Here is a 27,962-nt window from a genome sequence, read left to right as displayed (position 1 = left end):
GGGGGAAACCATCCCAGTTGAGGGAAGGTGCTTTTGTGTGTGTGTTTGATGCTGACGTTTTACGACGGAGGACCTCATCGATCACTGTCGTTCGAACATGGACAGATTCCCCTCGTCCTCAATGTACTTCGATGTAAGTAGAGAAATCAAGAATTCTGTTTGTGAGATAAGTCTTACTTCTTCTTCGCTTGCGACCTATCAGGTCGGATGTCTTACTAGTTGTATCATCTGTCCTCATTACAAAGCCCTTGCCAGAGTCCTTAAACTGGATTCTTAAAGAAATGCTTGAAGGATTCAATTTGTCGTGTAAATTACATGGTTTTGTACGTCTCCAATCGCCTAAATGTGTCACATTTCGATTGACAAAACTCTTTGCAATGTATCTAATGCTCTTCCCTTTTGAATATTAAACGGAAATTCGGAAATCCCTTTGTTTCTGTTCGTAGGAAAATCGCAATGAAATTTAATTCATGAATGAATTATTAATATTTATCCGCGAATTCTGAGGGTAAACCCGTTTACACCAGCGAAATTTAATTTCCTCCCGTTGCAAATTAATGCAACAGAGCACCACAAACACGCACTGGCACGGTTAATGAAATTTCGTTTTGCAATTCTGCTGCAACCGGTGGGGTGGGAGTGCATGCAGAATTATTATTTTTGGCCAGCATACCGCTACCAGCGTGCAGCGAATGTTTGACCCCAAAAGGCACTCGTCACTAAATTTGGTTGTGGCTTGGTGTTTGCGTACCGTCCGCCATGGAAGGGGATGGAACTTTGCAAACGGCAGTGGGGAAACTGATATAGCTATGGGCGGCAAACGGCGCTATTTATAAACCGTACTTGCATTCCATAGGGTATCGGAGTTTGCTGTAATTTGGGTGGATGTGGGCGCGGCTACATTACATGTGAGCGGCCTGGAGGATTTTCCACTGCAAAACTATGCACACAGATAATAGTTTTTGAGCTTCATCAAACCCAATGAAGCTAAAGAAGCGTGTTATGTCTCATTTACTTTGATAAATTTTAAACAACACGCCAGCACAGCACACTGTGGGCAGTGTAGCGCCACCAGTTGCAATTGCACGTACAAACCGTTTTGTCGTATAAATTGTATTTCTTTCATTTTGGGGGTTTTTTTTCTTTGCTGGCCCTTTCGTTTATGCATTCCGTGCGGATATTCGGAAAGTGCATCATCAGCGAATCGGTTTACGTTCCATTGAATAATGGGGCTTTGTAGTTTGTGTTGTGCACGGACGTGCAGTCCACAGAGATCCAGAAATAAGAACCTCATTGCTACAAATGGTGGCCTGGATCTGGGAGTAAAGCGAATGGTTCTCAGCCGTTGCCAGCCATAGGTAAATTGATCATGTCCTGTTGCACATTTTTCAATTCAATTTACAATGCTTCTTCTTCGGTGGTGGATTTTTAGTCTTTGTGAGGCCCTCTATCACATTAAAAGTAAGTTCGGTAAGTTTCCTATTTTTGCTACCCATGTGAAGTCATTTAATCAGATTTATAACTAACTTTTCCTACAGTTACGATTTGAATGATCGTTGAACATTGATCTAAAAAAGACAAAAATGGTGGAGAAATTGAGACGAAGGGAAGGGCTTAAGTTGTTGCACAAAAAGATGCGTGGCCCAAAGAAGCATTCAACGGTATGCAGCGCGCCCCCGATCGGACCAAAAAAGCGAGCGAGTGATCGCCGGGATGGGGTATTCCACAAAAAGATGTGTCACCCAAAGATGCATTAAATGGAGCATGCAGCACGCCCTGATCGGACAAAAATTTTGTGAGTTATCGTCGATTATGGTCCCAGAAACTTCCAGAAAATTCTACCAGCAGCATACCGGTGAAAAACCAGCGATAAACTTGTTCATTCCTGCTCCGATCGGGACGTTCCACATACCCTTTGGATGCTTCTTTAGACCGCGCATCTTTTTGTCTGACACCTTTTCCCGATCCTTCCACACCCGGCCGAATTATTCTGCAATAACTGGGCGGAGAATTGGAGGAAATGGGGTGCTAATATGGTCCCAGAAATCCCGGAAAATTTTGCGATAATTCGCTCATTTTTGGTCCGATCGGGGCGTTCCGCATATCGTTATACTGCTTGAAACATTTTGGCACGGGGATTGCATAGTTTCAGGCGATGAACGGAAACAATCGCTTGAATATAGCAACTGCAAGTTTTATGGCCGTAAAGGGGTGCCACGGAAGGCCGGTCACGTAACTCTCAAGTCACGTAGCGTCTGGTGTCGCGCTCTTGACGGTTTAATTTGCTATGATGCCCGACCTTCCGGAGCGTGGGAAGTAATTATGATGTGTGACTAATCTTCATATCCCTAGAGCGAGCTGTACCTTGGGAAGATGAGTTTCCTTTGTCCAACTAAAATCTACAATTTGAAAATACATCAAATGTCTGATTATAATGCTCCTTGTTCGTTGCATGTCTTAATTCATTATCGCACTTTCATTGCAGGTATACACCAGCTCCTTAACGGCATTAAGATGAGGATGGACGTGTTTCGATGGTTGCCCGGTGCCTGCGGAAGTCTTGGACCGGCCCTTATACCACCGGCCCACATTGCCGTGCTGTGGTACTTCTGGCAGAATTACTCCCGGTTCGTGGACAAGCGCTTCTGTTCCTGCTCTTGCTGGGATACTGTTTTTAAGGGTAAGATTTTCAAAGCTTTTCTATCTAAAAAAAAAATATTTTTCCTCTGTGAACTCTGTGTGCATCTTCCCATCCATCTCTGCAGGAACGTACGAATCGGGCATCGCTTCCTATAAGCACATGTACTTCAATGCGACGCAAAACACGATGAAGATGTGGCTGCTGATCGTGGTCGGTGTGATCGCACTGTACGAGTGTACGAAACATTTGATTCAGCTGCTGCTACAGTGCAAGGTGCGCTACACGATGATTGTGCTGTTTCTGCTGTCGATTTTTTCGCACTATTACGCGTGGTGGGCGTATCTGAATTACTACAACGACGAGTATTACCATCAGTGGAACCATCAGTTATTCTTTACTGTGAGTATCGCATATAGCATGTGCAAGGAGAAACTTCCGCCTCTCTTAAGTATGAAGCAATATAGTTTTTATTTTGCAGAACTCAATCAGAGGATCTGTTGCATAAATTAAGACGTTTTGGGTCAAAAATAAGCATTTCACAATAAATTTTCTGATTGATTTTCTTGCTCTCCTCCTTTTACAGATTACCGAGCTCATATCAACCAGCGTCGTGCTGCATTTAGCAAACGTTGAAAATCAGGTGACCGCCCGCAAAACGCTTAGTATCGTCGGCATAGCGCTGCTACACATCCTGGCAAGCGGTGTCGATCAGTTCATATCAAACGTGTTTCGCGGGGAAGGTTATCCCCATCAGGTAAGGAGCTCTTTCGCCGCGAGTGATTCAGATTGATTAATACCTTCCCTCCCCCTCGCTTCCTTCGTTCCAGGTCGTACGGGATCTTGGCTTCATGATACCGGACGTGTTGCATCTGTTGCTTCCACTGTGGCTGCTACGTCAAACACGCCTCGAAAGCTTCAGCACGCGACCATTCTACCGGGACCGCAATCTGCGCCGGGACGTTGTGCTGATGTTTTTCGTCGTTACAGTATTATTCACGATCTGTTCGTTTCTCTAGAAGGAGGAGAAAAATGGGACCGAGCAGGGATAGAAGGCGGTGTTTGGCTAAGTAGCGGTGTAATTTCTTCCCACCATATATATGTGCGCGCGAAGCATTTTATCATCCACATCATCACATCACCCACACTACACGTCACCACTTATCAACGAACCACCGTCCTCGAGATAAGGAAACTTTAAGCCAAATCAAAATCAAAAAAACGTAATCGTGTAAACCATAACCGAACTCTCCCTGCTAGAAAGGATGAGACGATCGAATCGAATTGTTTTCTTTGACTGGCTTTCACGGATTATCGCGTTCGCCCGCCACCACCACCGCCCAAGCTCAATTCGTTCGGTGCAAATGCTCTCTTTTGCACAGCAAAAAAACAGGCTTCCAAGGCATAGGCGCATCTCACATCGCGGGTGTGTGTTATTAGGAGAAAGTAAGGGAACACATATCCAGACAAGGGTAGACGCGCAGCAGTAGTGTAGTAATAGATGTAGTAGTATAAGCGGTAATCAAACGAGCACACGGCATCATCATGTGGAAACTCTTATGGAAGGCAGGGTGCGCGTGTGTGTGTGTGTGGAAGCAATTGGAAAAACCAAGGCTGATTTTTAGTGCACCAGTGCACGTGGAATTTAGCAGGAGAGTTCCCGTGTGTGAGCTTTTAATGTGTGCGGTGGGAAAAGTTGCCACCACCGATCGCCCGCCTACGCCAATCCGTTGCTCCAGTAAAATGCCATATCAGAGTATGTGTTTGTGGGGCGTTTTATCCGTTGCAGTGGGCCATCGCAGCATCGCCCAGCTAGGTGTGGTGCGAGCCATGCGTATCGTGCGTATTGCATGCATTTACGGGCGTTGTTTTGTGTGTTTTGCGAGTTGCTCGCAGTTTGCCGTTAAAAGGACAGTTAAGGGCTTGTTTTACTTAACAAGACTGTTTGCTTGTTGGAGGAAAGAGAAGCGTACGAGATCAAGCCAAGCGACCAGTTTTAGTGTAAAAGATAGCGAAAGTAGTGCTTCTCGCTCAGTAACGTCGACAGGAAAGCAGGATGTCGCGTGCTATAAAGTATAATGGCGCAGCTAAATCGTACTAGAATGTAGACAATAAATAACAAAAACTACAAGAAGATTTATAAAAGTAAGTATGTAAGCTAGGAAAAACCCCGTTAGGATAATCCAAAACGAAACAAACCAAGTACCGCCTACATTTAATCGCAGATATGGGAGCGATGAGGGGAATTCTCTAGAGAAGCAGAGAGGAGTAGGGGTAGTAGTAAGGAAACAGAGCCCACGTTTAGATTAGCCCACGAGATTAACCCAGTAAGAGAGAAGGTGTGAAGCCCACAAAAAACAAAAAGATGTATAAAAAAAAAACGTATATATACATATATTTATTATTATTATTTATACACCACTTCCAGGACAGGTTAAATGAGGCTCTAAAAGTAGATAATGCAAGAGAGAAAGGAAAATTATCGTTAAATGCGTATATTTACTGCGTGATTTACTTTAATAATGCGTTAATGCGTTATTTACTTTAAAAGTAGAAACGCAAAATAAGTAATTAACCCAAAAATTGGTAGGAAACAATAAGAAATGGTCACAAAACATGTTAAAAGAGAGAAATCTCCTGCTAACAGCGCCGGAAGGGTAATTGTGTTTCTGAATGATTGTATAAATTAAGGCGGTTTAAGGTTTTTGATTTATAAGCGTCTAAAGTTATGCAACTGACGTACCAATTCCTTTTCCTTGCGGTATTTTTGGCATTTTATTGATCTTTTTTATGTGTTTTGTGGCTGTGTGTGTGTGTGTGTGTGTGTGTGAGAGAGAGAGAGAGAGTGAAGAAGGAAAATTTGTAGTTAATGGAGGAAAAAATCCAAATCGTGATCGTTTATGTACTTCCTTGCTGGCAATCCATGCTCGAGCAGCCCTTTTTATGTTGTTTGTTTCATCTACTTGGTTCTGTTAGTGTGATAAAGGTGTATTAGTAGGTCTCACGTACATATACATTAAGTAACAACCTTACTATTATTACTAAAGCAAAAACCGATGGTGAAAATGCTAAAGAAATAGTAGGACAAAATAAAATGCGGAAAATGTGGGTTAATATAGAGAGCGGAGGAGGAAGGAGTCGTTTGAATAGTCGATAGGCAACAAATCAATCGAAAACCTATATGTTTTTCTTTCTGTTACATGGAAAATGCGAAAAAATTGTTAATTTGTTCATATTCTTGGTCCTTTTCCACGGAGGAGTTGAAGAAAAATGGTAGAAAAACTATGTTAAAATATACTCCGACTTTAGTTTGTTATTTCCCGGGTGATTGTGATTGATAACTGTACTTGTTTCAGTAGTGGTAGTAAAAATAGCAAGAAAAAAACTTACCGTTTTCATTTTTGTACAAACTTTAATAAAAACCCCGAAAAAAGCGAAAAATTCGATGAAAAAAATATTTGCGTACCGTTGTTTTGAATTTTTCCCCATCCGAAATGCTTTATTTTCCATGAAAACGAAAAATAACACATCGGTGTAACAGGAGAACATGCGGCGGAAGAGGTAGCATCAACTAAACGGCGGCACCAAAAATTTCCGAATTTTTGTGGCAAAATTTGATTTTTCGATACCAGGGTCGAAGGAAATTCAGGAGGTAGCATCGACTGAACGGCGGCACCAAAAATTTCGGGATTTTTGTGGCAAAATTCGATTTTCGATACCAGGGTCGAAGGAAATTCAGGAGGTAGCATCGTCTGAACGGCGGCACCAAAAATTTCCGGATTTTTGTGGCAAAATTCGATTTTCGATACCAGGGTCGAAGGAAATTCAAGAGGTAGCATCGTCTGAACGGCGGCACCAAAAATTTCCGGATTTTTGTGGCAAAATTCGATTTTCGATACCAGGGTCGAAGGAAATTCAGGAGGTAGCATCGACTGAACGGCGGCACCAAAAATTTCCGGATTTTTGTGGCAAAATTCGATTTTCGATACCAGGGTCGAAGGAAATTCAAGAGGTAGCATCGTCTGAACGGCGGTACCAAAAATTTCCGGATTTTTGTGGCAAAATTCGATTTTCGATACCAGGGTCGAAGGAAATTCAGGAGGTAGCATCGACTGAACGGCGGCACCAAAAATTTCCGGATTTTTGTGGCAAAATTTGGTTTTCGATACCAGGGTCGAAGGAAATTCAAGAGGTGACACTGGAAATGGTGATGCAGGGTTTTTCGGACTACTTTTGTGATATTAATTTTTTTTTTGATAAAATTTTATATTTTGACAATAATAATTATTTGTTAAACAACTTTTTTTCTTTTTCTTTTAGTACCGGTTGCAGGGTTTTTCGGGTGGGTTTTTGAGTGAAATTAAATATGCAAAACAATTGTTTTTTCAAATGTATGTCCCGTTTTAACATGATTATTTAGCTGTCGTTGCAGGGTTCGTCAAACGGATTTTCAGTAATTGTTTTTTAAGTGATTTTAAATATAAAAATGCAGCATTTTTGCTTCTTTTAACGCTCACCACGAGTTCAATTTTTTTTCAATGATGCAGGGTTCTTCCGACGATTTTTATTTTCTTGTTTTTAAACAATAATCAATTATTTTCGCTTTTCTATCGTTGCAGAGTTCTCGGGCTGGTTTTTAAACAAAATTAAAAATAAAACGCAACATTTTCGCTTTTCCAAACGCATTTTCTTTCGCCTTTTATTCGTATCTACTTTTCGCTTCGCATTTTAACCCTTTTCTATCATCTTTATCCCTCCCTATTGGTTCGTTCTCAGAGCTAGATTAGCTGTGAATGATTGTTGTGTTGTTTTGTGTGTGTTTTCGAGCAGTTCGTTCGTTACTTTACGCGTATGTATATAAAAAAACAAAAATATGAAACTAAAAGTACAATAATGGGACGGATTAAATGAAAAAGAAATTTTCTAAGCAAACTAAACGTTCGGCGTTCAATCCCTTAAAGGTACGATCTTTGTTTTAAAATTCGAGATTCGTTATTAACACCATTTCTGCTCCGGGACATTTCTATTTCCCCTTTTTCCGATCAAACACCTTATTTTGATCGTTTCTTGTTCACGGAACTGAAAAAAAACGACAAATGCTACAAATTAAAGCCTTAACTAAGGTAGCAACGAATGAAAAACAAATCGAATGGATCTTCTTCGTCCAGTTTTCGCATTCCTGCTTCGTTTCGAAGTACCTTTTCTTAATGGACGGGTCTCTGTGTGTTTGAGTCAAATCATATTTTGTAAGAAAAAATACTAATCTAAAATCATAATGTGCATCGTAAAATGGCGAGCGCCGAAGCGAAAAAATGCAACACCGCGTAGTACGACAACAACAACAGCAGCGTTCGAGAGAACACGGAATGGCCATTCTGGTTAGTTTTGTGTGTTTCGGTTCGATTTTCTCCACTCTTTTTACCCCGAGAAACGCGATTTTAACAGTATTTACAGCGGGGGCGCCGGACAACGCGTTCGGCTCTCTAGATGAAGAACTCCTTTCGCTTCGTCACCTGGTGGCCCGTGGTCGACTGGACGACCGCCTCGTCCGGATCGAGAGCCGCCTCAGCACCCTTGTCCTCCTGCGTCAAATATTCGCCCTTGTGCCGGTTCATGTAGCGGCCGATCAGTATCGCCATCAGTATTAGAAGCAGGAGAATAATCGCCAAAACACCTAGAAAGCAAAGCATTTGTTGATAAATATGTTCTAGTCCTTCAGAACCAAAAAAAAAATTAATCTTTACTTCCAAGAATGGCCGTATCGGGCCCATAAGCATCGCGCAGCTTATCCTCATCGATCAGCGGCGGTGGACGGGTTTCGATCTCGATCGGTGGATGCGTTACCGGTTCCACACCGCAAAAGTCCTCCGTCAGCGGTGTACCGAGGGATCGTACGTTCGGCGGTGGGCTCTCCTGGAACAGGAACTTCAGCGGATAGATGTCGTCAAACTCGACGCGCGAAATGCACCCCACAAACCCGTCCTTCATTGACTCGTTCTTGCCAATGTACATGTACTCGACGTTGTTGAACTGTGCGTCGGCCGAATCTTTGATGTCGAAACTATACTCCTGCGGTTCGTAATTGTCCACCGTTAGCACCACCGTCGAGCCAGAGTTTTTCCTCGAAAAGCGTACATCGTGGTACTGGCCAAGGCCGAAATGTTTCACAGGATATATTAACTCTTGCCGTTCGAACCCGAAATCAAACACCACCTTCAGATGGCCCGAGTTGGACACACTGAGGGTAAGATATTCTTGCGTAATGTTGGAGAACAGACCGAGCAGGAAGCCCTTCGGATTGGTGGTGGTGAAACCGACGCGAATGTGTTCGGATAACGTCGAACGGAAGGCACCTTGGAAGTCGTACTTGATCATCGACGAGGATCGCATATTTACACCGATTTCTATAATGGAAAAATGGCAGAGAGAGAGAGAGAGAGTGAGAGAGAGAGAGAGAGAGCACAGAGGGAATTAAATAATTGTGGTAATAAATTCCACAATTGCTTGTTTCTGCACAAACTGCACAAAACTGCAAGTCCATCACCTACACAGCAGACACTTACCATCAGCACAGATCGGTCCCTTGAACGAACTCCAGCGGCAATCGCACGAGAACCCATCGTATCGCTCTGTACACGTTCCATTGTTGAGGCACGGGTTCGATTCACACCGTCCAACACATCCTGGCGATACACCGTACAGTCCCCGTTCGGCGTACGATCGCAAATCGACTGCCACACCGTTCAACAGCAACGCCCTTATACAGCCCACATACCCATCTCGATAGTCCAACCGTGCTCCGATCGTTAGCGTCGAGTTGAGATGCAGGGCTCGCACTGGACCCGGTGGTTCACGTACTTCCGCCTTCGTCGAGCCATCCACCACAAGCCGGGCCTCCTTCCGATTGCGCTCCACGCTGACTGAATGCCACCGATCGTCGTTCAGCTTGTTGCTCATCTCCACGTACACCTTCTGCGTGCCCGTACCGGCCTGATACTCGAACAGCAGCTTCGTACCACCGACAATGTCCAGTCGGATAAAGTCGGTCGGACCGCGAGCGTGCAGCAGTACCGCGTTTTCGATCGTCGTCTTAAACTCGAAGTAAATGTCGCCCGAATGGCCCATATCGAACGGTGGCAGATCGATCGTTGCATCCGCAATGCGGAACGTTACCTCGTTGTTGAACAAGCTGTCCCCGCTGCAACGTAACGGACCGAGCGTGTACCTTCCGAGCTTCTCATCTACCGGTGTGCCCGTGTCACCGAAGCGGAGTCCACGCACTGGCAGGTATTCCTTCTCGCGAATATCGCCACCATCTTCCTGCCACTCGAGACTGTTCGAGTCGCAGTTGCACCACTTGGTCGGATCGATACAATTGCCCACCACACCACACTGACACTTGCGCGAACCGGGCAGCGCTCCAGCCCAATAGTCCATCGGTTGGTTGTGGCGCGATACCCACCAAGCGTACGGTCGGAAGTTATCCGCATCGGACGGTGAGTTGAACAGTCGCGACGAGCGACACGCGTACGTGAGCGTTTGCCAGCATTCGGACGATCGATTCAACAGCGCTTCAATCTGTGGCAGATCGGCCTCATAAATGATGTTCTGCTCGAACGAACCTGGTTCCGCAAATCCATCGACACGCGTCGTATGCTCCGAACTGTGGCTCAACACCGTCACAACCTGACCGTCCGAATAGAACTCACACGTCACCGGGAATGGGGCAAGTGGTCCACTTCCATCCACATCGATCTCGATCCGTTGCTTTTGCTTCACATCGTGTACATTCTTAAATGCCTGACAGGAAAGTGCATTCATCGGTGTGTGGCAAACGGCTCCAGCGTATCCCGTACCCGCACAATCGCACGTGAATTCCATCGAGTTTTGCTTGCAGATACCATTATGCTTGCACGGGTTAGGATTGCAGCGATCGACCATGTGACACGCGTCGAACAGAATCTCTCCTTTGCAGCAATACTCTTCTTCCTTCCAATCGGTCGGGATGCGATAGTTTCCATCGATCGCAAACGATCGCATGCAGCCCACGAAACCGTCCTTTGTTTTTCCGCCACCGATGTAATACAGCGTTCCGGTTGTGATGTCGATCAGTCTGTTTTGTTTTGGGGAAAAATAAACGAAAAAAAAACGGATTAGAATAGGATGGTGGAAGTGTTTTAGTGATTTTAATTCCATATTCGCTCAGGATTCATGTCCTTTTGTGGCTCATACAGGATAAGAATTAACACAAACACACACACACACACAAACAACTTCATAAAATGCAAGAACAAAAATCACATAAGCAAATCATGCCTTGTTGACATATGGTTTAAAAAAGCGATCTTTTTGAGAAATATGGTAAAATTAGGCAATCAAATTATGTCTTTGATTTAGGTAGAATATATCCAATCTATGCCTCATCATGCTCCGGCCTTTTGCCGGCACTTAAGCCATAAGCGTCATAAAGAGAATTTGTTGACCTTTTTTCTGTAAAAAGCTCGCCTATCTCATCAATTCATCCCTGACTTTGACCATGCAGTTATTTAAATAGATTTTCCCTGTCATATTGATGTGCAAAATTGCGATTGGACAGTACTGGCGCACACTTAGGTTGATCACTTGGAATCCCCAGAATCCCCAAACGATTAAGAGATCGAACGAACCCCCAATTAAGAGATAATGCTCTCAAATGTTGGCAGTATGTATGGCAGTAACTAGTACACAATGAGCACTGACCGGTGGACCAACCACCAGGTGACAGCGTAAGCGCATGAAAAAACGGAACATTTGTGGCCCTTTTTAATGCAGAGGTTACCTGGAACTATCCGTCGTGCTATTTGACTCATTCTCGCCACTCGATAACCTAAGACGGGAATTGTTCGAATTTTCTCTTATCGATCAGATCAACAATCTAATCAGACAATAGAGAAATGGCTTCCCTGCGTACTGAGCTAATCTACCTTTAAAAAATCATTGCGATTGAAGTTAACCTAATATGTACAAAACACTTACTTGGTCGTCTCCATCGGTCGATCGTCGATGCTCAGCACTAGACTGTTCTTCTTGATCGTCAGCATCATGTGGTGCCAGTTACCATCGTTAAACTGTTCCTCATAGTTGTCTAGGATCGTGCCTGGGTTGTGCTCGTAGTTGTCCTCCTTTAGACGCACCTTCACCTTACCATCCTCAAGGAACACCTGCACCGAACCTTGCAGGAAGTCGTGGTGCAGCATCAAACCCTTCTCTTCGTACGTCCGGAAGGCAAAGCTAACGTTAAACTGCTTTGAGCTGTAGTATCCCTTTAGTTTCGCGTGTGACGAACGCGTCAAAAAGGTAACCGGATTGATCGGCGGTTCGGGACAGTTGTACGTAACGTGATTCATTTTGTAGCGCAAATGTTCCCCATCGTAGAACGCGTCCTTCATTTCGCGTATGAAGTTGGTTGCGTTGAAATGCAAATTCTCGATGCAGCCGGTAAAGTTGTGCTGGATGACGAGCCCTTCCTGAAGGTTCGGAACACCGCCGATATAAAACTGAAAGGAAACCGATTGATTATGCGGAATTTTTTACACCTAGAGAGATTTGAGGCTTGGGCTTACCTCTCGATTTAGGTTCAGCTTATCAAACTCGCCCTTAATGCGTCGCTGCACGATTACACGATCGACGCTGAAGATGATGTCACGCCGGTTGCGCGATATTACCACATCGTGCCAGATGTTGTCGTCCAGCAGACTACCCACCGACAGCGATGTCATAATCTTCGCACCCAGATCCACATTCAGTACCATCCGATTGTCCTTAATCTGAAGCGCAAAATAATCGCCCTGAGTTCCACGGGAGTAGAGCAACACACCGTTTGGGTGAGCCGTTTTGAAGCGGAACCGGATCGATTCGCGGGTTGCTGCGATCGGATCACGCAGTAGATCGTACCGCACGAGACCGGTACCGTTGAAGTAGATGCTTTCCGATTCTAAAATGCAAAGAGAAACATTGAGAAATTCTCTTGAAAAGCTAGAAAGAATCACTGCGACTTACCGTATCGACATCCGTATAGTTCCGCACGCAGGGAGATTCGGTTCTGCCAGCGTGTAGGATTGATCCTAACCCACTGTGCGATGATGGGCACCTCGAATGAATTCATACGAATGGAATCACCATCCCGATTACCCTTAAACAGCTGGATCGAAGAATAAAAAAAAGACATATTAACAAGGGTTCCCACACGGGTCGTGTTTTGGGACAACTCAGGAAGAACGAAGAACATTGAACGGCGTTTTTTTGCGATCGTGAAGGATGTGGTGTCCTTTAGATAATGGGATTAATAACGTTAAAGAAGCTGTCTTATCGAACCTTTTTTGTTTCAAATATTAATGTTAATACATTCACTTAATATTACTATTAGCACACTACAATCCGTCCATGCTGTTGGGAGTTGGTTAAAGGAATTCTACTGTTAGTTACTGCACTAAATGGCCAAGAAGTTCTTCTAGCACTAGCAGAAAATTAGATTCTACAGTAATTTCCGGTATCTCAACTCTTTTTAGTCCACTTCAAGGAAAGGGATGATAACACATTCAAAATTTGTTTGTAAAGAAGGAAGAGGGACATAATTGAGTTGCTCGTCGGGTTCTCTTGCTTTCGTACACACAGCTTCCGGGGAGTGTGCTGCCGCCTGTTTCGGTAACAGACCCCCTCCTTCCCTTCTGTCGTGCTTTACCTGTTCCTCGCCATTACTGTCGGTGACGGATTTCCACAGCTCGCCATCGTCCGAGTACTGGACGATATATTCCGTGACGCATTCGCTCGTCGTTGCACGACCAGCCGTCGCTACCTTGCGGACCATCTTCCGCTCACCCATATCGATGGTGAGGAAGTGGAAGTACGTATTCTCAATCGGAGTCCATGCTGACCGGCCTGTGGTCCGTAGTTTTGTTGTTGTTTGTGGGAAGCGTATTAGTAATCACCGCAAGAAAGTGCAGTCCACACACACGTATTTCATGGATTGCATATTTTACGATTAGTGCGCGATTGTGTGCGAAGACACACACACACCCAGATCATGCCAACCCAGTACAAAATGGGGGATGAGAGTTGATAATTGTTAGTTGTTGTGGCGCAATAGAGCAATCCAAGTGTTGCAACAGTGTTGAGTGTCGATGTCCCGCAGGGTCCATTCCAGGCATTCCAGTGTGTTATATGACCGACGTACCAAAAAAAAACCCATCATCATTGTCACATGCCCACATTCGTAAAATAACGCAGCAGTGTGTAAGAAATAGAAAAGAAATATGTTATCTAATTAGTTTTAGCTGTCTTTAGAATGTTTTACCGTGTAGTGTTTTGTAAATATCTGAAAGTAATCTGAATAATGTAAGTTAAGCTTACAAATGTTAAATCATCCATTAAACCACAATTGAGCATAAAACAACTATACATCAACCAACACAATCATCAAACAGCGAAGAAAGAAAGACCGTTTTTTTATCGTACTGCACCCAACACCAGAAGTAAAGTAGTAGAAGGAAAAGCAGAGTAGAAGATAGAAGCGTTTGTGAGAAGAACTATGGGGCCCCGCCAGCAACAAGAGGGGCCGGATATGAGTAGCAGGAAGTGATTTTTACAACTAGAATGAGTTAGAATTCTAAACAACGATCATCGCAACGGACATATACAGAGACACAACCCATTGTTCCCGGAAGCTATAGTCCCAGTGAGGCGTGCCAATCGGTGTGAACTAAGCATTAGATGAGGGGGGGGGGGGGGGGGTTTCCAGCAGACTCGGACAAATCGGACTCCAGAATCGGAAGCATTATGGATCGCACGCACACACACACATGTTCTTCGCACCACGCTTTCTGAGGACTAATCGAGGGCTGGTGGTGGAATTACCTTGGTGTTGCCACCCGGCTCCCGGTAGTCGATGTAGTCGAGCCCGTTGAAGCCGTAGCTGATGCTGTACTCGGTCAGATACTCGTTGCTGTGCGGACGGCCCTGCGTTTCGATGCGGGTTATGTTGCGCACGTCGCCCAGATCGATTATGAACTGCTGGTCGAAGTCGGACTGCTGGGCGGTCCAGGAGTAGCCACCTTTAGGAAGTGATGCGTTGGACGGGGGGAGTTGTGTTTTAGTACGAGATACAATGATACATTTGAAGAACAGTGGATGAACCAGCGATGAGGAACATGCGGTAAACAACGAACGCAAGAAGTCATGGATTTAGCAAGCGTTTTTTTTGCGGAATGACTTTTACAGATTACACACACACACACACACACACACACACACACACACACACACACACACACACACACACACACACACACACACACACACACACACACACACACACACAGACACTTGAACTCAATTCTAACGAATTCTCACGGTTAATTGTCTCTTGCTTTGGTGTGTCGTTAAAGATACCACCAGCAGGCGGGGAAAAAGACTCAACAGACTCGGCAGACTTGCAGTCGACAGCAGTATTTAATTTCATCATCCTTTTTTTTTTCCTAGAAGAATTGATTTACCCCTTCAAGGGAAGAACTCACTAAAAATTGTTGTTCATCGCAATACGTTTTAAGGGTGGAGCTTTCTTCTTTTATGATCGAATAAACAATAAACCATTCGTAATAAAGCGACGCAGTCTTCGCGGTCGCAGATGTCTGCACTGCAATGGCACAAGGAACCTTATTATGCCTCTAGTGCTAGGTTCCAACCCCTTTCCAAAAAGCCGACCCCAGGTATGGCTCGACGACATCATGCGACAGGCGCGCACATTTGGAGCTGTGCATCTTTGTTTGAAACTGGGACCCTGGTGGTTCGATATTTTCCCTGGTCGTCCCAAAACAGAAGTGTGTAATAAAATTCAGTTCATTATAGAAAAAAAAAAAACATATATTCCAGGACAGGCCCTTCTCGAACTCGATCAGGTATCAATAACGGGGCAAGTGTTGAAGGTTTGAGGAGAGGACACACACACACATCGTTCTGATGGTGTGAATTGAAACATACACAAGAGCACTCAACCGTGGCAGCAACTAATCGTAACTCGGAAGCAAACATAATTTGTGGCGTCAACACACAAGAGAGTTTGCACCGAAAACTGTTTCCAATTTTCGGAGGTTTCGCTTTATTGTTGAAGGGTGAAACTGCACCGAAAGGGAAAAATGCATGAATAATAATCCACACGGGTCCGTTTTGATGAAACCGGAACGAGCTTTAATTTATGTTCCTACGATAAACGATTCCAAATTGACCCCTTTTTTGCTCGCTCTCTCGCTTTTCTAATAAAAAATTCTCCAAAGGACTCAATTTCAACGTCCGTTTTGGTTTCTAATTCAAACCCGTTTTTACTTCTATACAGGCTTTAAAATATCCAATTGTGGCCGATCCTTGTTACGCCTCATCGAATAAATGGCTTTAAGCAAACCACTTAAGAGGACACTCTCGAGACCGGGTGGTGTGTACATGAAACGGCTGATCTTGTTGGTGGAAAACAACTACATCGTCCCACGCACATATCGGGTAAAAATAATCAATAGGCGCCACTGGACTGAAGAAGTCACATCGGATGACCTCCCAACACCAACGATGGGTGGCACACTGCCAGATGTTAGTGATAGAGAGTTTGCCTCCTTTATTATTCATATCATCTCGAAAGCCTAAACCTCGATCAATATGAATGCGGCAAAGTCATGCAGGGTTTTTTCCAACGCTTGGGAAAAATTAAATATGTGAGTTTTTTCCCCCTTTATTTGTTACCTCGATGATGAGTAAAAAACATAAACTAAATACATCTGGCCCGTTCATGCAAACAAAGTCATGTAAGGCACTACATGCCAGCAGGCAGCACGCGCCATTCCGCGATCGTTCTCACCTGATAGGAACCGGTGCATTCTTCTTGCGAAAGTATTTAAATGCACATCACCGGCTCATTTCCCAGGCTTCCCCCGTGCTTGCGGGGAGGGGATAGATACAGATCTACCTGCCACCTGCCATAAGCAAAACGAAAGAAGAGTAATGTGCGCTTCTTCCCACGACGGATTCAAGCAACGACTTTGTGCAAAAGCTAGTCACTATTTGCGTGACGTATACGTATCGAATTAACTTTTGCCTACAGCAGAGTTTGTTTAGCAAAACCTTTAAACGGGGTCTTTGTAGTTGAAGGGGACCAAACAGACAGTAACGACAGCCCATGTCATATAGTCTCCGACTCGGCCACAACATGCTTCAGTTCGGTTGTCATGCTAAAAAGGACACGATTCCAGTATGGATCCAACAATGGAAGTCGCGAAAAAAAAGGACGAAATTCCTTACTTAGACAGGAAGATAAAGCACCCACTAAGGAATGGTTCTGGCGTTGGTGGTGGTAACGCTGATATCTTCAAGCTACGTTCCAATGCGACGCTCTGGCCTCTGGTTGGCTTTCGTTACCATCCTCACGTGATGTTACTGTCAGACTGGGTTGAAATTTATTGCCAGAATTGCCCAAACAACCTGCCCTTTTTTACTGCAGCTCCGCTTCTCCACGAACAACACATTTCTTTCTGGGTCATGCTGAGTTACCAAGGCGGAAAAGTTCATTTACCTTCTTCTTACAAACCTAAAATCGTGTATTTTTCTGTACCATCCAAAATAAACTTTCCCTATGTTAATGCTAGCAGTAGTAAAATGGCCACAAACTGGTTAATTTCGCTCCTTGCCCGTGTATCGACAAAATACCTTTCGTAAATCGCGCTCTGCTTTACTACCCATCACCAATAGTATGTGCATAAAATCTTGGCTTTACTTCGACTTCTTGTACTCCTTGCTGATAATACCCTCGCAATAATTTTCATCGATCGCCAGCAGCGGTCTATGACCCTCGACAAGCGCCTTAAAATCGATCAGCTCGAAACAGTTGCCACTCAGATCTTCTGCCGCGGGAACATTCTCCAACGATACCGCCACACAATGGTCACGATCGATCAGCGATTCCTCAAACCGCCAGTTGCCCATCGGTTCCGAATTGACGCGTAGCGTCGTATCGCTCACGACGCGATCCCGCGCAAGCAACTCCGTCTGTATCCGGAAGCTAATTTTCCTCAGATCAACCGTAATGCCCACACCGACATTCTTCACGTAGCTTTCCTTCAGACACCAGTTGCGCATGAACGCTTCCAGCTGTGCATTTTCGTCGCTTCGGCCGCGTATGTACCGCCACTCGTCGTCGGAGAAGTTGCGCGTCATCAGGCGGAAAAACTCGTCCAAAGGCTTGCCTCCACCGTACTCGATCTTCATCACATCGACCCCTATTTTGGGTGAGGATTTAGTGCTACTATTCGACTGCTGTTTAGTGCCGCTGGTGGCCATACCGGCCAGCACCGCATACCGTCCTTGATGCGATACGTTAAAATCAACCGCCACGCCCTCGTTCTTCAGAAACGGTTTGCCTTTCGAATCGCGCTCGAACTTGATCTCGTCGTACGCCAAATCCGTGGCCAGCTGGACAAACCGGCGCATCATCAACCGTCCAATTAGCGATGCATTGAAATCGTCACGAAACACGAACCGCTGCAGCGTGTTCTTTTCCTCGGGCTGAATGCAGGACGTCGCTAGCAGCAGATCCGCCAAACTAGGTCGCCAGCCAGCGAGGTCAAATGCCCAGCGAACGTGACCCCCATTCCGGAGTGACATGCTTTTGCAGTGGAGTAGGAGTGAAATGGATGGATGACGTACCAAGTACACACACTTCACTATTACACGCGGAAAGGCGATAGCCAAAAACACAGCCACAGAGATTCACGGACGCACACAGTACTCAGATTCTTACACACAGCCTCCGACGGTCAGCATCGTTTGCATCTTTCGGTCAGCTCGTTTTTAATCTGTTTAATGCATTTTTTCTAACAACAAAACGCAGCCTCGGACGTGTTGTTTTTGTTTATTTTTCTACACATTCTGGCTTCGTTCAGTTCAGGCGGGCGTGTTTGACGTTTCGATTTCGTTCAAAGTCGTTGTGTCAGCCATTTTCGCCCGGTTTCGCCTGATTTCGCTCGATGTGTTTGTTTGTGAAAAATATTGTATTTTTGTTGTTGATATTTTTATGATAAGATTATTTTAAACTTTTTCTCACGAATGATAAATATTCGTGTAGCAAAATCAAAATGCTTTTAACACGGTTCTTTTTTTTGGAATAGCACTATTATTTACGCACAATCTGTTATGCCTGCCTTACAGTGCGTCTCACACTCAACGACAACAAATAAATCATTACGACCAGCATGTTTTCAACTCCAAATTACCACAAACACGTGATTCGGCAATTTTAACCATTTTTCGTGTGGTTTTCTCACACCCTTCGCGTTGATAGTAAATGAAGCACATTTAACACGCATGGTCAAACCGTAAAAGTGCATTCTCGCGTAGGCCAAACCATCCATATACGGGCAGGAAGGAAAAATACATTATCATCCTCCCGTTGACCCCTATTTGCGTTTCAATTTTGTGAAGCGCTATTACCAAATGCTTAAGGTTAAGTTAAAGCAACTTCTTAAAGCCATGTCCCCCAGAGCCTGACCTGACCTTAATCTCATGAGAAGATTTAAAGGATAGCGACAGGACGACACGATCGGTTTTGTTTTCTTTGCCTTTGCCGCGCCGCACGTTATTATGTGGGGATATGTCTTTTGTTAATTAATTCACCTACACCAGCTAAGGGGTGGGAAGGATGTGTAAGTGGGGAGGAGTTGTCGTAGAAATAGATACACTTGACTAGGCCCGCAATCATGGCATTATAGCGGCCCGCACGAGCATAACGTCTAATGGGGGACCGCGCTGTTACTTCCACACCGCCCACTTTGGGTGCTTCAATGTATCATTTTCATCCGATCCCGAACACCTCGAGCATTCAGCCGTAAAAATGGCCATTAGGATGGGAGGACATGTTTACACGCAGGATACGAACGTACCGTTCGAAGCCATCCTCCCGACTCGAAAAGTACACATTCTCATTCTCGGGAAGGCAGTAGTGTGCGAGAAAAGGAAGGAAAAGCAAATTTTCCACCAGCTCAAACATGACTCACTTTTTGTACTACATTTATGACAAATTTACATAATAACCTGTGCCTGTCTGTCGGGCGCTAAACTTTCTTCTTTCTTTCTTCGCACGGGCAAGGAGGAGTGGTAACACAGGTTGTTTGTTCGTTCGGTGGAAAATTGTGCTAATTTAAGGGCAAAACAGCACACGCACCACACCACACGACTGTGGCAATGTTTTATCAATCGAAACAAACGCGGGGTGTTTGCTCCAACTCTAACCCACTTTTTTCCGTAGTAAAATTCGGCTATCTTTCCTAAGGTTTTCCTCCTACCTTCGGTAAACAGTGCAGATAAACGAATCGAAGAACCGCAACGTTTAGTGTAAGAAAAGCGCGACTAATGTTACATCCGATCCGACACAGAAGGAGAAATGGTGCATTTTCGGTACGATGGTAGTTCTATTTTTGTTTGCCAGTGTGGCACACACTGAAACATCCCTGAGGAGTTCATGTCGTGGGGGCGTAAGTTTGAAACGTTTGTCACTTAATAGTTATGCGCCTTTGTTTGGCGAAATGTGGACTTTGCTAGACATTTTTCTTCCAGCAAATGAAGTTTTGAAATTGGACACAAAACACAAAACAGAACAGCAAATGTAGAAGTGTAGAAGAGATTCTAAAAATCAAGTCTCCAATAAACGCATCCACGGATCGGATAAAGCAGATTGAACCCACTTAAGGCTACAATTTCATATCTAGAATAGATCTCTCAATCGCACCCTAACAAAGTAGATACACTTTCATTCGTTCCTTCCTTCCTTCCCAATCCGAAACGCCACGCTGAGGCAATTAGATGATCTAATCAAGATTCGTCGAATGAACCATTGCCGAGCACAAGCTTGCCTCACCGTCTGTCTCGACTTCGCCCGACATTCTCATTAGCATATGGACGAGAAATTTGGAACCGTCGCATCTTTGGCAAACACATCTCTCGTCAACGGAACCGACATTTACATTCGCACGATCGTCTGTTTTCCCTGCATTTCCCGGCAGCTATATCGTAGTGGTGTACCGGTTGAAACAAGCGCTTCCCCTTTTGTGGCCTTCTCCAGTTGATGGTGCAAAAGCAGTGACGCGATGATGAACTACGGGTGACACATCCAATCATTGACGGTGGTGGTGACGCATTCGTATAGCCCTTCTTCCATCGCCGGTGTCGTACCATTTGTGTACCGATAATTATAACCCAACAAGACACGCTGAGGTGGTCACTCTAGTGGAACTCAAAAGCGGATCAACGCGACAGACTGCGCGCTCCTGCAGTTGCATGATGTGGGCGATAATGAGACGCCGCCGCCTGGTGGGTTGTGCAATTGCAGTTGCAACTACAACTCTCCCCCCTATCAATCACACAAACGTAAATTGCAATCGAGTGTGTGTGTATGTGTCCAGCTGTGCCGACGACAGTAGTTGCAGTTTGCAATCATCCAAAAGAGAAGGAGAAAAATGCATTTTAAGGGCAACCATATGGCAAAAGCGATAAGAGACAGTTCACAGAGAAAAATATATTCCTGTCACCGGGATGGGAAGATTACGTGTGCGTGAAGAGATTCTATTCAATCATAGTTATATACAGTTTTATTTATTTTTCAACAAATTTACACTCCAACAGGACGGGACGCTGCTGCATATGAAAATGAACAGTTGGACGATGTTCAATCGCTTTAACAAGCATAAACGCGGCAATAAAAAGTAATTTGCCGGAAAGAGGAGACCAACTTTTACACAATGTGCCGGTTCGCCGGGTCGAATTCATTTCCTTACAAACAGAAGGAAGGAGGGCTTTAAAAATAAAACACGTTAAGATTTTTTATTCAAATCACTAGCTTACCAAGGATGACCTCCAATGTAATGCATATGTGTGTGTGTGTGTGTTTATTCTCCCATTTTTATATTATTTCTTGACGTGTTTAGTACGAACTGCACGTCATGTAAATATTCTTCCAAACAAAAACACACACAGACCGGAAGGAAAAAAGATTGCAAAAGAGAAAAGAGAGAAGAACATAGCAGAACACTGGGTGTTAAATAAAACACTGGCAATTTTACAAGAAACATACCAAGTGTTTGGGGTGGTATAGATGAATGCAAATGAAAACAAAACACTCACACACTCACATTTACAGGATATTTGGGGAAGAAATTCGGAAAATTGGGAACTAACACAGAAAAATGGGAAGAAGTGTTAGGGAGGTATGTATCTTAAATGGGGGGGAGGCAAAGCAAACAGCACATAAATCATACGGATATGCAACGCACTGGTTCGAACTGGGAATTTATAGTATTCCCGATTCCGGTTTTTCTAATTTCATGGTTTTGAGTTGGGAAACTTTAGCAGCGAGAAAATGCCAAGGTTATCTCGATTCTGTTTCAAAATTATCGAGAGGGTATACGTGTAATTAGATCAAATAAAAATGAGGAAGCAAGTGTGAGTAGAAGATCTGTAAAACCAACGAAATGAGAGCAGAAACGAGTGACGAAAGAAAACTTTATCGACGACGGATGGACAACAACCAGAGAACGGGGAAAACAGTATCAAAATCAACCGCTTTCATCGATCATTATACCGACAGGAGCATGAGGTATGATCGAGAAATTGCGTCAAACATTTCAAGGCGATTCGTCGATGAATTTCAACATAAATTTCAACGGCGTGTACTTACCGTTTAGTCGGGCATTTTCCGGTCCTCGTTCACGCAGCTGCGAGGTAGCGGAAAGGATAGCGTGCTCCAGTAGTGGTTCATTGCAGTCGTACTCGGAATACGACTCTTTTTGATAATATTCTGTAATTAGAAAATAAGTAAAAAACGTGGCATTAGTATCAAGTGCAGTACAGGTTACAAATTGCCTGGTAATATTAAAACACTAAGGGTTAGCATTGACTTATTTTACAGTAGCGACGTCAGACATTTATACACCAGGTATGTCACAAAAGACAATGTCGCAATGACAAAAGAAGTCAGAAATTTCTGGCTTAGACCTCACTTGGCTTCCATCCAGTTCTTGGTTCGATTTTAAGGCCCTCTTCATCTCAGAAATTGGCCAGCAACCAATGCTTGTGTCATAAAATGAAATATATGATGATTTCGTGGCGCCACATCTTGCAAGAACGACTAATGGGACCAGAATTAAACAACAAACCTTCAGGTACTTTGGTATGAAAAATTTCAAAAAAATATATATAATTTTTCTTCTAATGCAATGCTAATTCTTTTGCTACAACTCTTTGTCAGTTTTAGATTTTTCCTGTTCCAATTTGAACATAAAAGAAGCTAATCTTATCGAAGAATTATGCTACGACCTGATCCTGTTGATTTTCCTACGCTTGGAATTCCTTGTTGATCTAGTAAAAGCCCGCATATTGTTGCTCACTTAGCCTAAACAAATGCATTAACCTTCAACCGAGCTAATGGACAAACACACCAAACGTCTAAAAGCCATCGAATAGAGCCATCCTAATGCCCAGGCTTCCTGTTCCATAACGCAACTTCCGTCGACATCCTTTTAATCGCTTCCTTCAACGCTGTCACACAGACGCCACAATGATGGACATAGCGATCAACTATATCAGGCGGAAAATGCAATGCGACAACAATCTCATCTCTCTTGTTGCTCGTGTTTCACTGTAATTAAAAGTAGATTGTAATTTTCCACCCGATCAAGGGAGTAGAGTGAAATTCAATCATCCCATCCGCTTCCGATCGTAATCGTAAAGTGAGTTTATTAAATTTCAACCTTGCTTTGGAATAGTTCGACAGCGATGTGTATTAGGGGAAAATGGAGCTTAATCAATTGTACGGTTATTGTGTTTGTCTCCCTTTTTTTTTGCTATATTTTCTAAGTGGGTTTTGATGGTTTATCCGGGAAACTAGCATTCGATGTTGTGTGTGCGTGCGTTGAGAAAAGATCGCTCATGATAGTAGGGGAAGACACGAAGAAGCATGCGCTTCGGGGTGTTATCTGTTTTGTTTTTGCTGCTTAAGAAAAAAGGAACATCAATTCCCTTTCGGTGGTCGATCGATTGGAAGCCGTACAAAAACAAGATGCAACCCATTTCGCAGCAATAATGGGGCGAAAACGAAATCCTCACCAGAGGCACGGGACATTCCCTACGGTCGAGTGGTTCTGGGTGAGTATTTTTCTTTAAACGGAATAGTGTAGCAGTTCGCTATCGTCCTTGTCGACGACAATGTGCGAATTGAGCTTATGGCGTTAGGCTAAAACAACCATCCCTCCCAGTGAGGTGATAGTTACAAAAAACCCTCGAAGTTGTGCGTTTTCTGACCCTTCTTTTTTCTTCTCGCACTGCGGGAAATATCACAAATAAATCACTATGCTGCTGTTGCTGCTGTTTCTGTCATGGGATGGATGGTTGGTCACCGGCTATTACTAGCTGCGAGAACCGTCATATAGGTGTCGATGCAACCATGGAACGTAGAATGCTTCCCTATGTACCAGCAATTCGAACCCCGTCTGGACTCTGGGGTAGTGTGAGCGTATACACGTAATACCCGTGGGCTAGTTTTAGTGGCCACAGAAGCGCAAACAGCCACGGCCAGCGACCGTTACCTTCTTTAGGGCAGGGAAAAAAGGGTCGCTGGCTTCGTAAGGGAAATTGCACAACAAATATGCCCCTTAGTGCCAAGAGCTGCATTGGAAAGTATGTGTAATGAGGGAGAGAAATGGGCCACTTGAAGTGATTTTATTGTCATGAAAGCAATCGTTCCCTTTTAACTAAAGAAAGCTTTTTAAAATTCTAATACATCTTGAAGCTAATCGAATAATTTTCCACAAAGCACAAGGAATTCTTCGTTTCTTGACACAAATATCATTCCACTGCACCAAGAAAAGGGCTGTTCCGCAATACTATCGTAATGAATATTAAATTCCTACCCCAAAAAACCATGACCAAAGCCAACGAGACAGTGTGTGGTTTTCTGCAGCATTTGCAACAAATCAAACAGTCCTAAGTAGGACAGGAAGCTTCCTTAAAGTTCCGCCGGACGACAACTTGCCGACAATTTCATTTGTCCCTTGTTGTACCCCAAGCCAACAGCGATGGTGTGTTGTGTAAGGGTTGAGAGAGAGAGAAAGAGAGAGAGGGTTCGGAGCCTTCATTTTAAGTCTAATGTTTGCTTTAGAAACACAAAGGGACCGGAACCACCAGCTGAGGCTGATAGGGCATAACCGGGTATGCTTTGGCTGAGATAGTATTTCTGCCAAACTACACAAGGGGGTTGTTTCCCAATCCCCTTCCGCTCTTTGGGAAATCGAAGCTGCAGCCGTAAACCGATGTGTGTTGGCAATCGATTTAGGCTAAAGGCTTATGTGATTCGGCAGCTTGTGAGGTGACAAATTGATTGGAATCTTAAATTTAAAACATGTTTGCTGACAGGATCGGCAGCCAATGCGCGCTTACAGTTGGCACCCTCTGAGGTTATTTTTGCTCATTGCTGCATTGAGGAACAATCCAAGGATTATTCTAAGCATTTTCTGTTGAGTATTAATATGCATGCTTAATGCTTACTCTCGATAAAAAAGAACATTTAACTTTAACATATTACTAAACTAATAAATCACAAGCTATCAATACGATTACTATCAAGCTATCAATACAATTAATTCTACTATTTGGTGTTAAGTGGAGAGGTTTTTTTTACCAACAATTATGTTTGTTTTCAGCTTCTTTACTAAACCAACCTGTCACAGGACTGACGTGTCAAATAGATATATTTATTGACAGTTTTGCAAATGGTTACTCGATGATTAATCCTACACCGGACAGCTAACAGCTGTTTCCATTCTCAGCTACCACACACCGGCTCTAGGAAACTTAACCGCGAATGATGTCCGTGTTCTCTTCTGCGGGCAATGGTGATTAATATGCGTCTCATTTGAAAGAACAAATGCAAAACATCATGTTTTCCGTCAATGCGGATTTCGTTGAATTTGTGTTTCTTTTCGTAGCGTTTTTTTCCCACTACTGACGCGTGTCAAACATCGATTTTGGACGGTGCAACGTGGCAAAAGGAGAAATTTATACTCTACACAGAACAGAGAAACACACATCGAACCAGGTTGGTTTTACTGCATTTTTATTAACCTAAACCAGCGTGACTATCACACGTCCGCCATGCAGTCTCTTTCCGGATTCCGAATGACTTTAGAATCAAATCAGATAATAAAAAACAAAACCCCAAACATCATAAGGGACACGTGCGACAGATTAATTCACGTGCGACCGCTTGCGCCACCACACTTCGCTCCCTTCGAAGAAGTAGCCTTTTTTTTTGTAACGCAAAATCGTGCCGTTTGTGTGCAGATGATGATGCTCACGATGAAAGATATTATTGATTTTCCACGTTCGCCGACAAAACAGGGAAAACTCATCTCTACTATTACTACTACCAACCATCAACTCTCCAGGCAGGGATGGCAGGGATTTTCTACCCTTTGCTCTTTTCGCCGGACGATGGCCGGGTGCCGGCCGGATTCGGTTGCCGGTATATCTGTTCTACTTTCTCGCAAGTGTTCTCTCTCCACGGGCACACGTAGAACGCTCCGTGTGACCGTTTTGCTGCTTGTTGGAACATGCGCTATCCGAACAGAACGCGGTGCGAAAACATAAATGAATGAAGAACACACAAAACCAGCAGCCATCAATGCGCAGCATCCGTGTCGAAGTTTTGACAGCTAGCAGACGCCTCTTTCGGGAAGCGAAGCTGGTGCTTTGGTGTAAGGCGCAGTGGGAAGCAGCGCAAGAGTCATTTCCAACACGTGCTTTACTGCTTGGCGAAGGAGACCACGCGTCTGGACGGGACACGACTGTGTGTGATCTAACCGCATTCGATTGGATGATTCAGAACGGAATATATCGTAGTACGAAGGTGGGTAGCGGACACTGTGGCCCATCATCCTGCAAATTGACAAGCGTCTTTGCCATTTAAAAACAATTAAGAAAATATCTTTGTGTGTGTGTGTGTGTGTGTGTGTGTGTGTGTGTGTGTGTGTGTGTGTATGGGATTGTCTACGTCGCGACTACTTTTGAACGCATCATTATGAGTAAACGACTTTTTGCGACAAACTGGTCAACTTGGTGAGGACAAAACTCTCGCACAAAAGGGTGAAGAAAACGTGGGACAACATTTCATTTGCTATTTTAAGCTTTTCCATCACAAAAAGTTGTTTTTGTGTTGCTTTGTGTTTTTACTTTGACCACGATTCCCTTGCTCTCTACCCATGTGTTCTAAATTCGTAAAAATTGTTTGTTCTTTTCAACCATTCACAATTTACCAGCATTGTTCCAGCAAAACGCCGCCCGTGTGGATGATCCCACAATTGAATTAACCTGTTGTCAGTGTTGATGGCCACATCTAGCAGCCCTACGCGAGGCACGCGAGATACACGCCCATAAAAGACACACAACGACTACTACGATCGACGAGCCTGATACACACATAACAACAACACAACACACCGTCGACAGGCTGTGAGTCATCCATTGACTAAGCGTTTTGGATTCTCGCGCGCGCAACTTAAACAATGCGCACACACACACCTTTCGCGTGCATTGCATTGCGATAAGTGATAAGCGGCAGGTGGGAATCGCCGACCAAAACTGCACAGCGCACATGTTTGCTTTATTTACAAACATTACGCACTGTCAAGAGGAATATGTTTCTGTCGAATCAAAATGATCTTAGCTGGCAAGTTGTAAATAGTGTGGATTGTGGAAGCAGGTGTTGGTGCGGTCGTAAGACGACCGTTATTTTGTTCGCTCGATTCAGTACACGCACACACACGCACATCTTACTGAGCGAAGACACCTCGCTTGCCGTACAGTGCTATTAAACGCGCAACAGAGTAAAGAGCGTGTGGTGGAGTATGGGTGCGTAACGAATGGACGCGCTCGCTACCAGCCAGGTGTCGGTTTGTGGACAGCGCCTCCACCAACACCAGTGTAAAACGTTGGTGGCTCGTCGGACCAACTCCCAAAAAACGGTTCCCAGATTGAGAAAAACACAAATCATCATAATTTTCAGATACTTTACCTGCGGAGGTTATGCTGACAGTGATGAAAAGTGACCAAACGAGCGGGCCAAGCAGCGGCAAGCCGCCTAATGATTTTGTCATTTTTAGCTCGTTTCTTCGCGTTCGGCGGGGGTTGTCGTGATTTGCTTAATAGACCGCTGTTACACACCGAGACATTAGGAATGTGTTAAATGCCACACACTACACGCCAAACA

The 27,962-nt window shown here is 44.2% G+C and overlaps 4 protein-coding genes across 7 annotated transcripts in view; 1 reads left to right on the top strand and 3 right to left on the bottom strand.

Moving 5' to 3' along the window:
- Nucleotides 1-27,962, bottom strand: part of LOC126562462 (carbonic anhydrase 7) — a 139,703-nt gene that overhangs the window by 59,746 nt on the left and 51,995 nt on the right. The window lies entirely within an intron of this gene.
- On the top strand, nucleotides 2,510-3,708 carry LOC126562809 (uncharacterized). The gene is made up of 4 exons (XM_050219391.1): nucleotides 2,510-2,680; nucleotides 2,766-3,040; nucleotides 3,225-3,395; nucleotides 3,469-3,708. Exons 1-4 carry the CDS (start codon nucleotides 2,515-2,517, stop codon nucleotides 3,655-3,657), a joined length of 801 nt encoding a protein of 266 aa, XP_050075348.1. The 5' UTR covers nucleotides 2,510-2,514; the 3' UTR covers nucleotides 3,658-3,708.
- Nucleotides 8,054-27,855, bottom strand: LOC126561405 (neurexin-4). 3 transcript variants are annotated; one of them, XM_050217528.1, is made up of 9 exons: nucleotides 27,768-27,855; nucleotides 22,380-22,499; nucleotides 14,531-14,727; nucleotides 12,677-12,818; nucleotides 12,241-12,611; nucleotides 11,654-12,174; nucleotides 9,202-10,751; nucleotides 8,383-9,042; nucleotides 8,054-8,312 (listed from the first exon to the last, which is right to left on the bottom strand). In XM_050217528.1, exons 1-9 carry the CDS (start codon nucleotides 27,847-27,849, stop codon nucleotides 8,122-8,124), a joined length of 3,834 nt encoding a protein of 1,277 aa, XP_050073485.1. In that variant the 5' UTR covers nucleotides 27,850-27,855; the 3' UTR covers nucleotides 8,054-8,121. The 3 variants fall into 3 exon arrangements, with proteins under 3 accessions (XP_050073485.1, XP_050073486.1, XP_050073487.1); XM_050217529.1 differs by lacking the exon at nucleotides 14,531-14,727 and adding an exon at nucleotides 13,359-13,555; XM_050217530.1 differs by lacking the exons at nucleotides 14,531-14,727; nucleotides 27,768-27,855 and having other exon boundaries at nucleotides 22,380-22,454.
- Nucleotides 17,388-18,316, bottom strand: LOC126562711 (L-aminoadipate-semialdehyde dehydrogenase-phosphopantetheinyl transferase). The gene has a single exon (XM_050219278.1). It carries the CDS (start codon nucleotides 18,314-18,316, stop codon nucleotides 17,426-17,428), a length of 891 nt encoding a protein of 296 aa, XP_050075235.1. The 3' UTR covers nucleotides 17,388-17,425.

This window comes from Anopheles maculipalpis, chromosome 3RL, assembly GCF_943734695.1.
Source record: "Anopheles maculipalpis chromosome 3RL, idAnoMacuDA_375_x, whole genome shotgun sequence".
NCBI lineage: Eukaryota > Metazoa > Arthropoda > Insecta > Diptera > Culicidae > Anopheles > Anopheles maculipalpis.
The sequence above is the reverse complement of the archived record's forward strand: the minus strand, read 5'-3'. Positions and strand labels throughout refer to the sequence as shown.

Excerpts from the sequence above, each read along its gene's own strand:
- LOC126561405 (XM_050217528.1), bottom strand. The coding sequence starts at position 27,849 with ATGACAAAATCATTAGGCGGCTTGCCGCTGCTTGGCCCGCTCGTTTGG. Across the intron at positions 22,500-27,767 it reads TGTCAGCATAACCTCCGCAG|AATATTATCAAAAAGAGTCG; the intron begins GTAAAGTATCTG and ends TTCTAATTACAG. Across the intron at positions 9,043-9,201 it reads GGGACCGATCTGTGCTGATG|AAATCGGTGTAAATATGCGA; the intron begins GTAAGTGTCTGC and ends TTTCCATTATAG.
- LOC126562711 (XM_050219278.1), bottom strand. The coding sequence starts at position 18,316 with ATGTCACTCCGGAATGGGGGTCACGTTCGCTGGGCATTTGACCTCGCT.
- LOC126562809 (XM_050219391.1), top strand. The coding sequence starts at position 2,515 with ATGAGGATGGACGTGTTTCGATGGTTGCCCGGTGCCTGCGGAAGTCTT. Across the intron at positions 2,681-2,765 it reads CTGGGATACTGTTTTTAAGG|GAACGTACGAATCGGGCATC; the intron begins GTAAGATTTTCA and ends CCATCTCTGCAG. Across the intron at positions 3,396-3,468 it reads GGGAAGGTTATCCCCATCAG|GTCGTACGGGATCTTGGCTT; the intron begins GTAAGGAGCTCT and ends CCTTCGTTCCAG.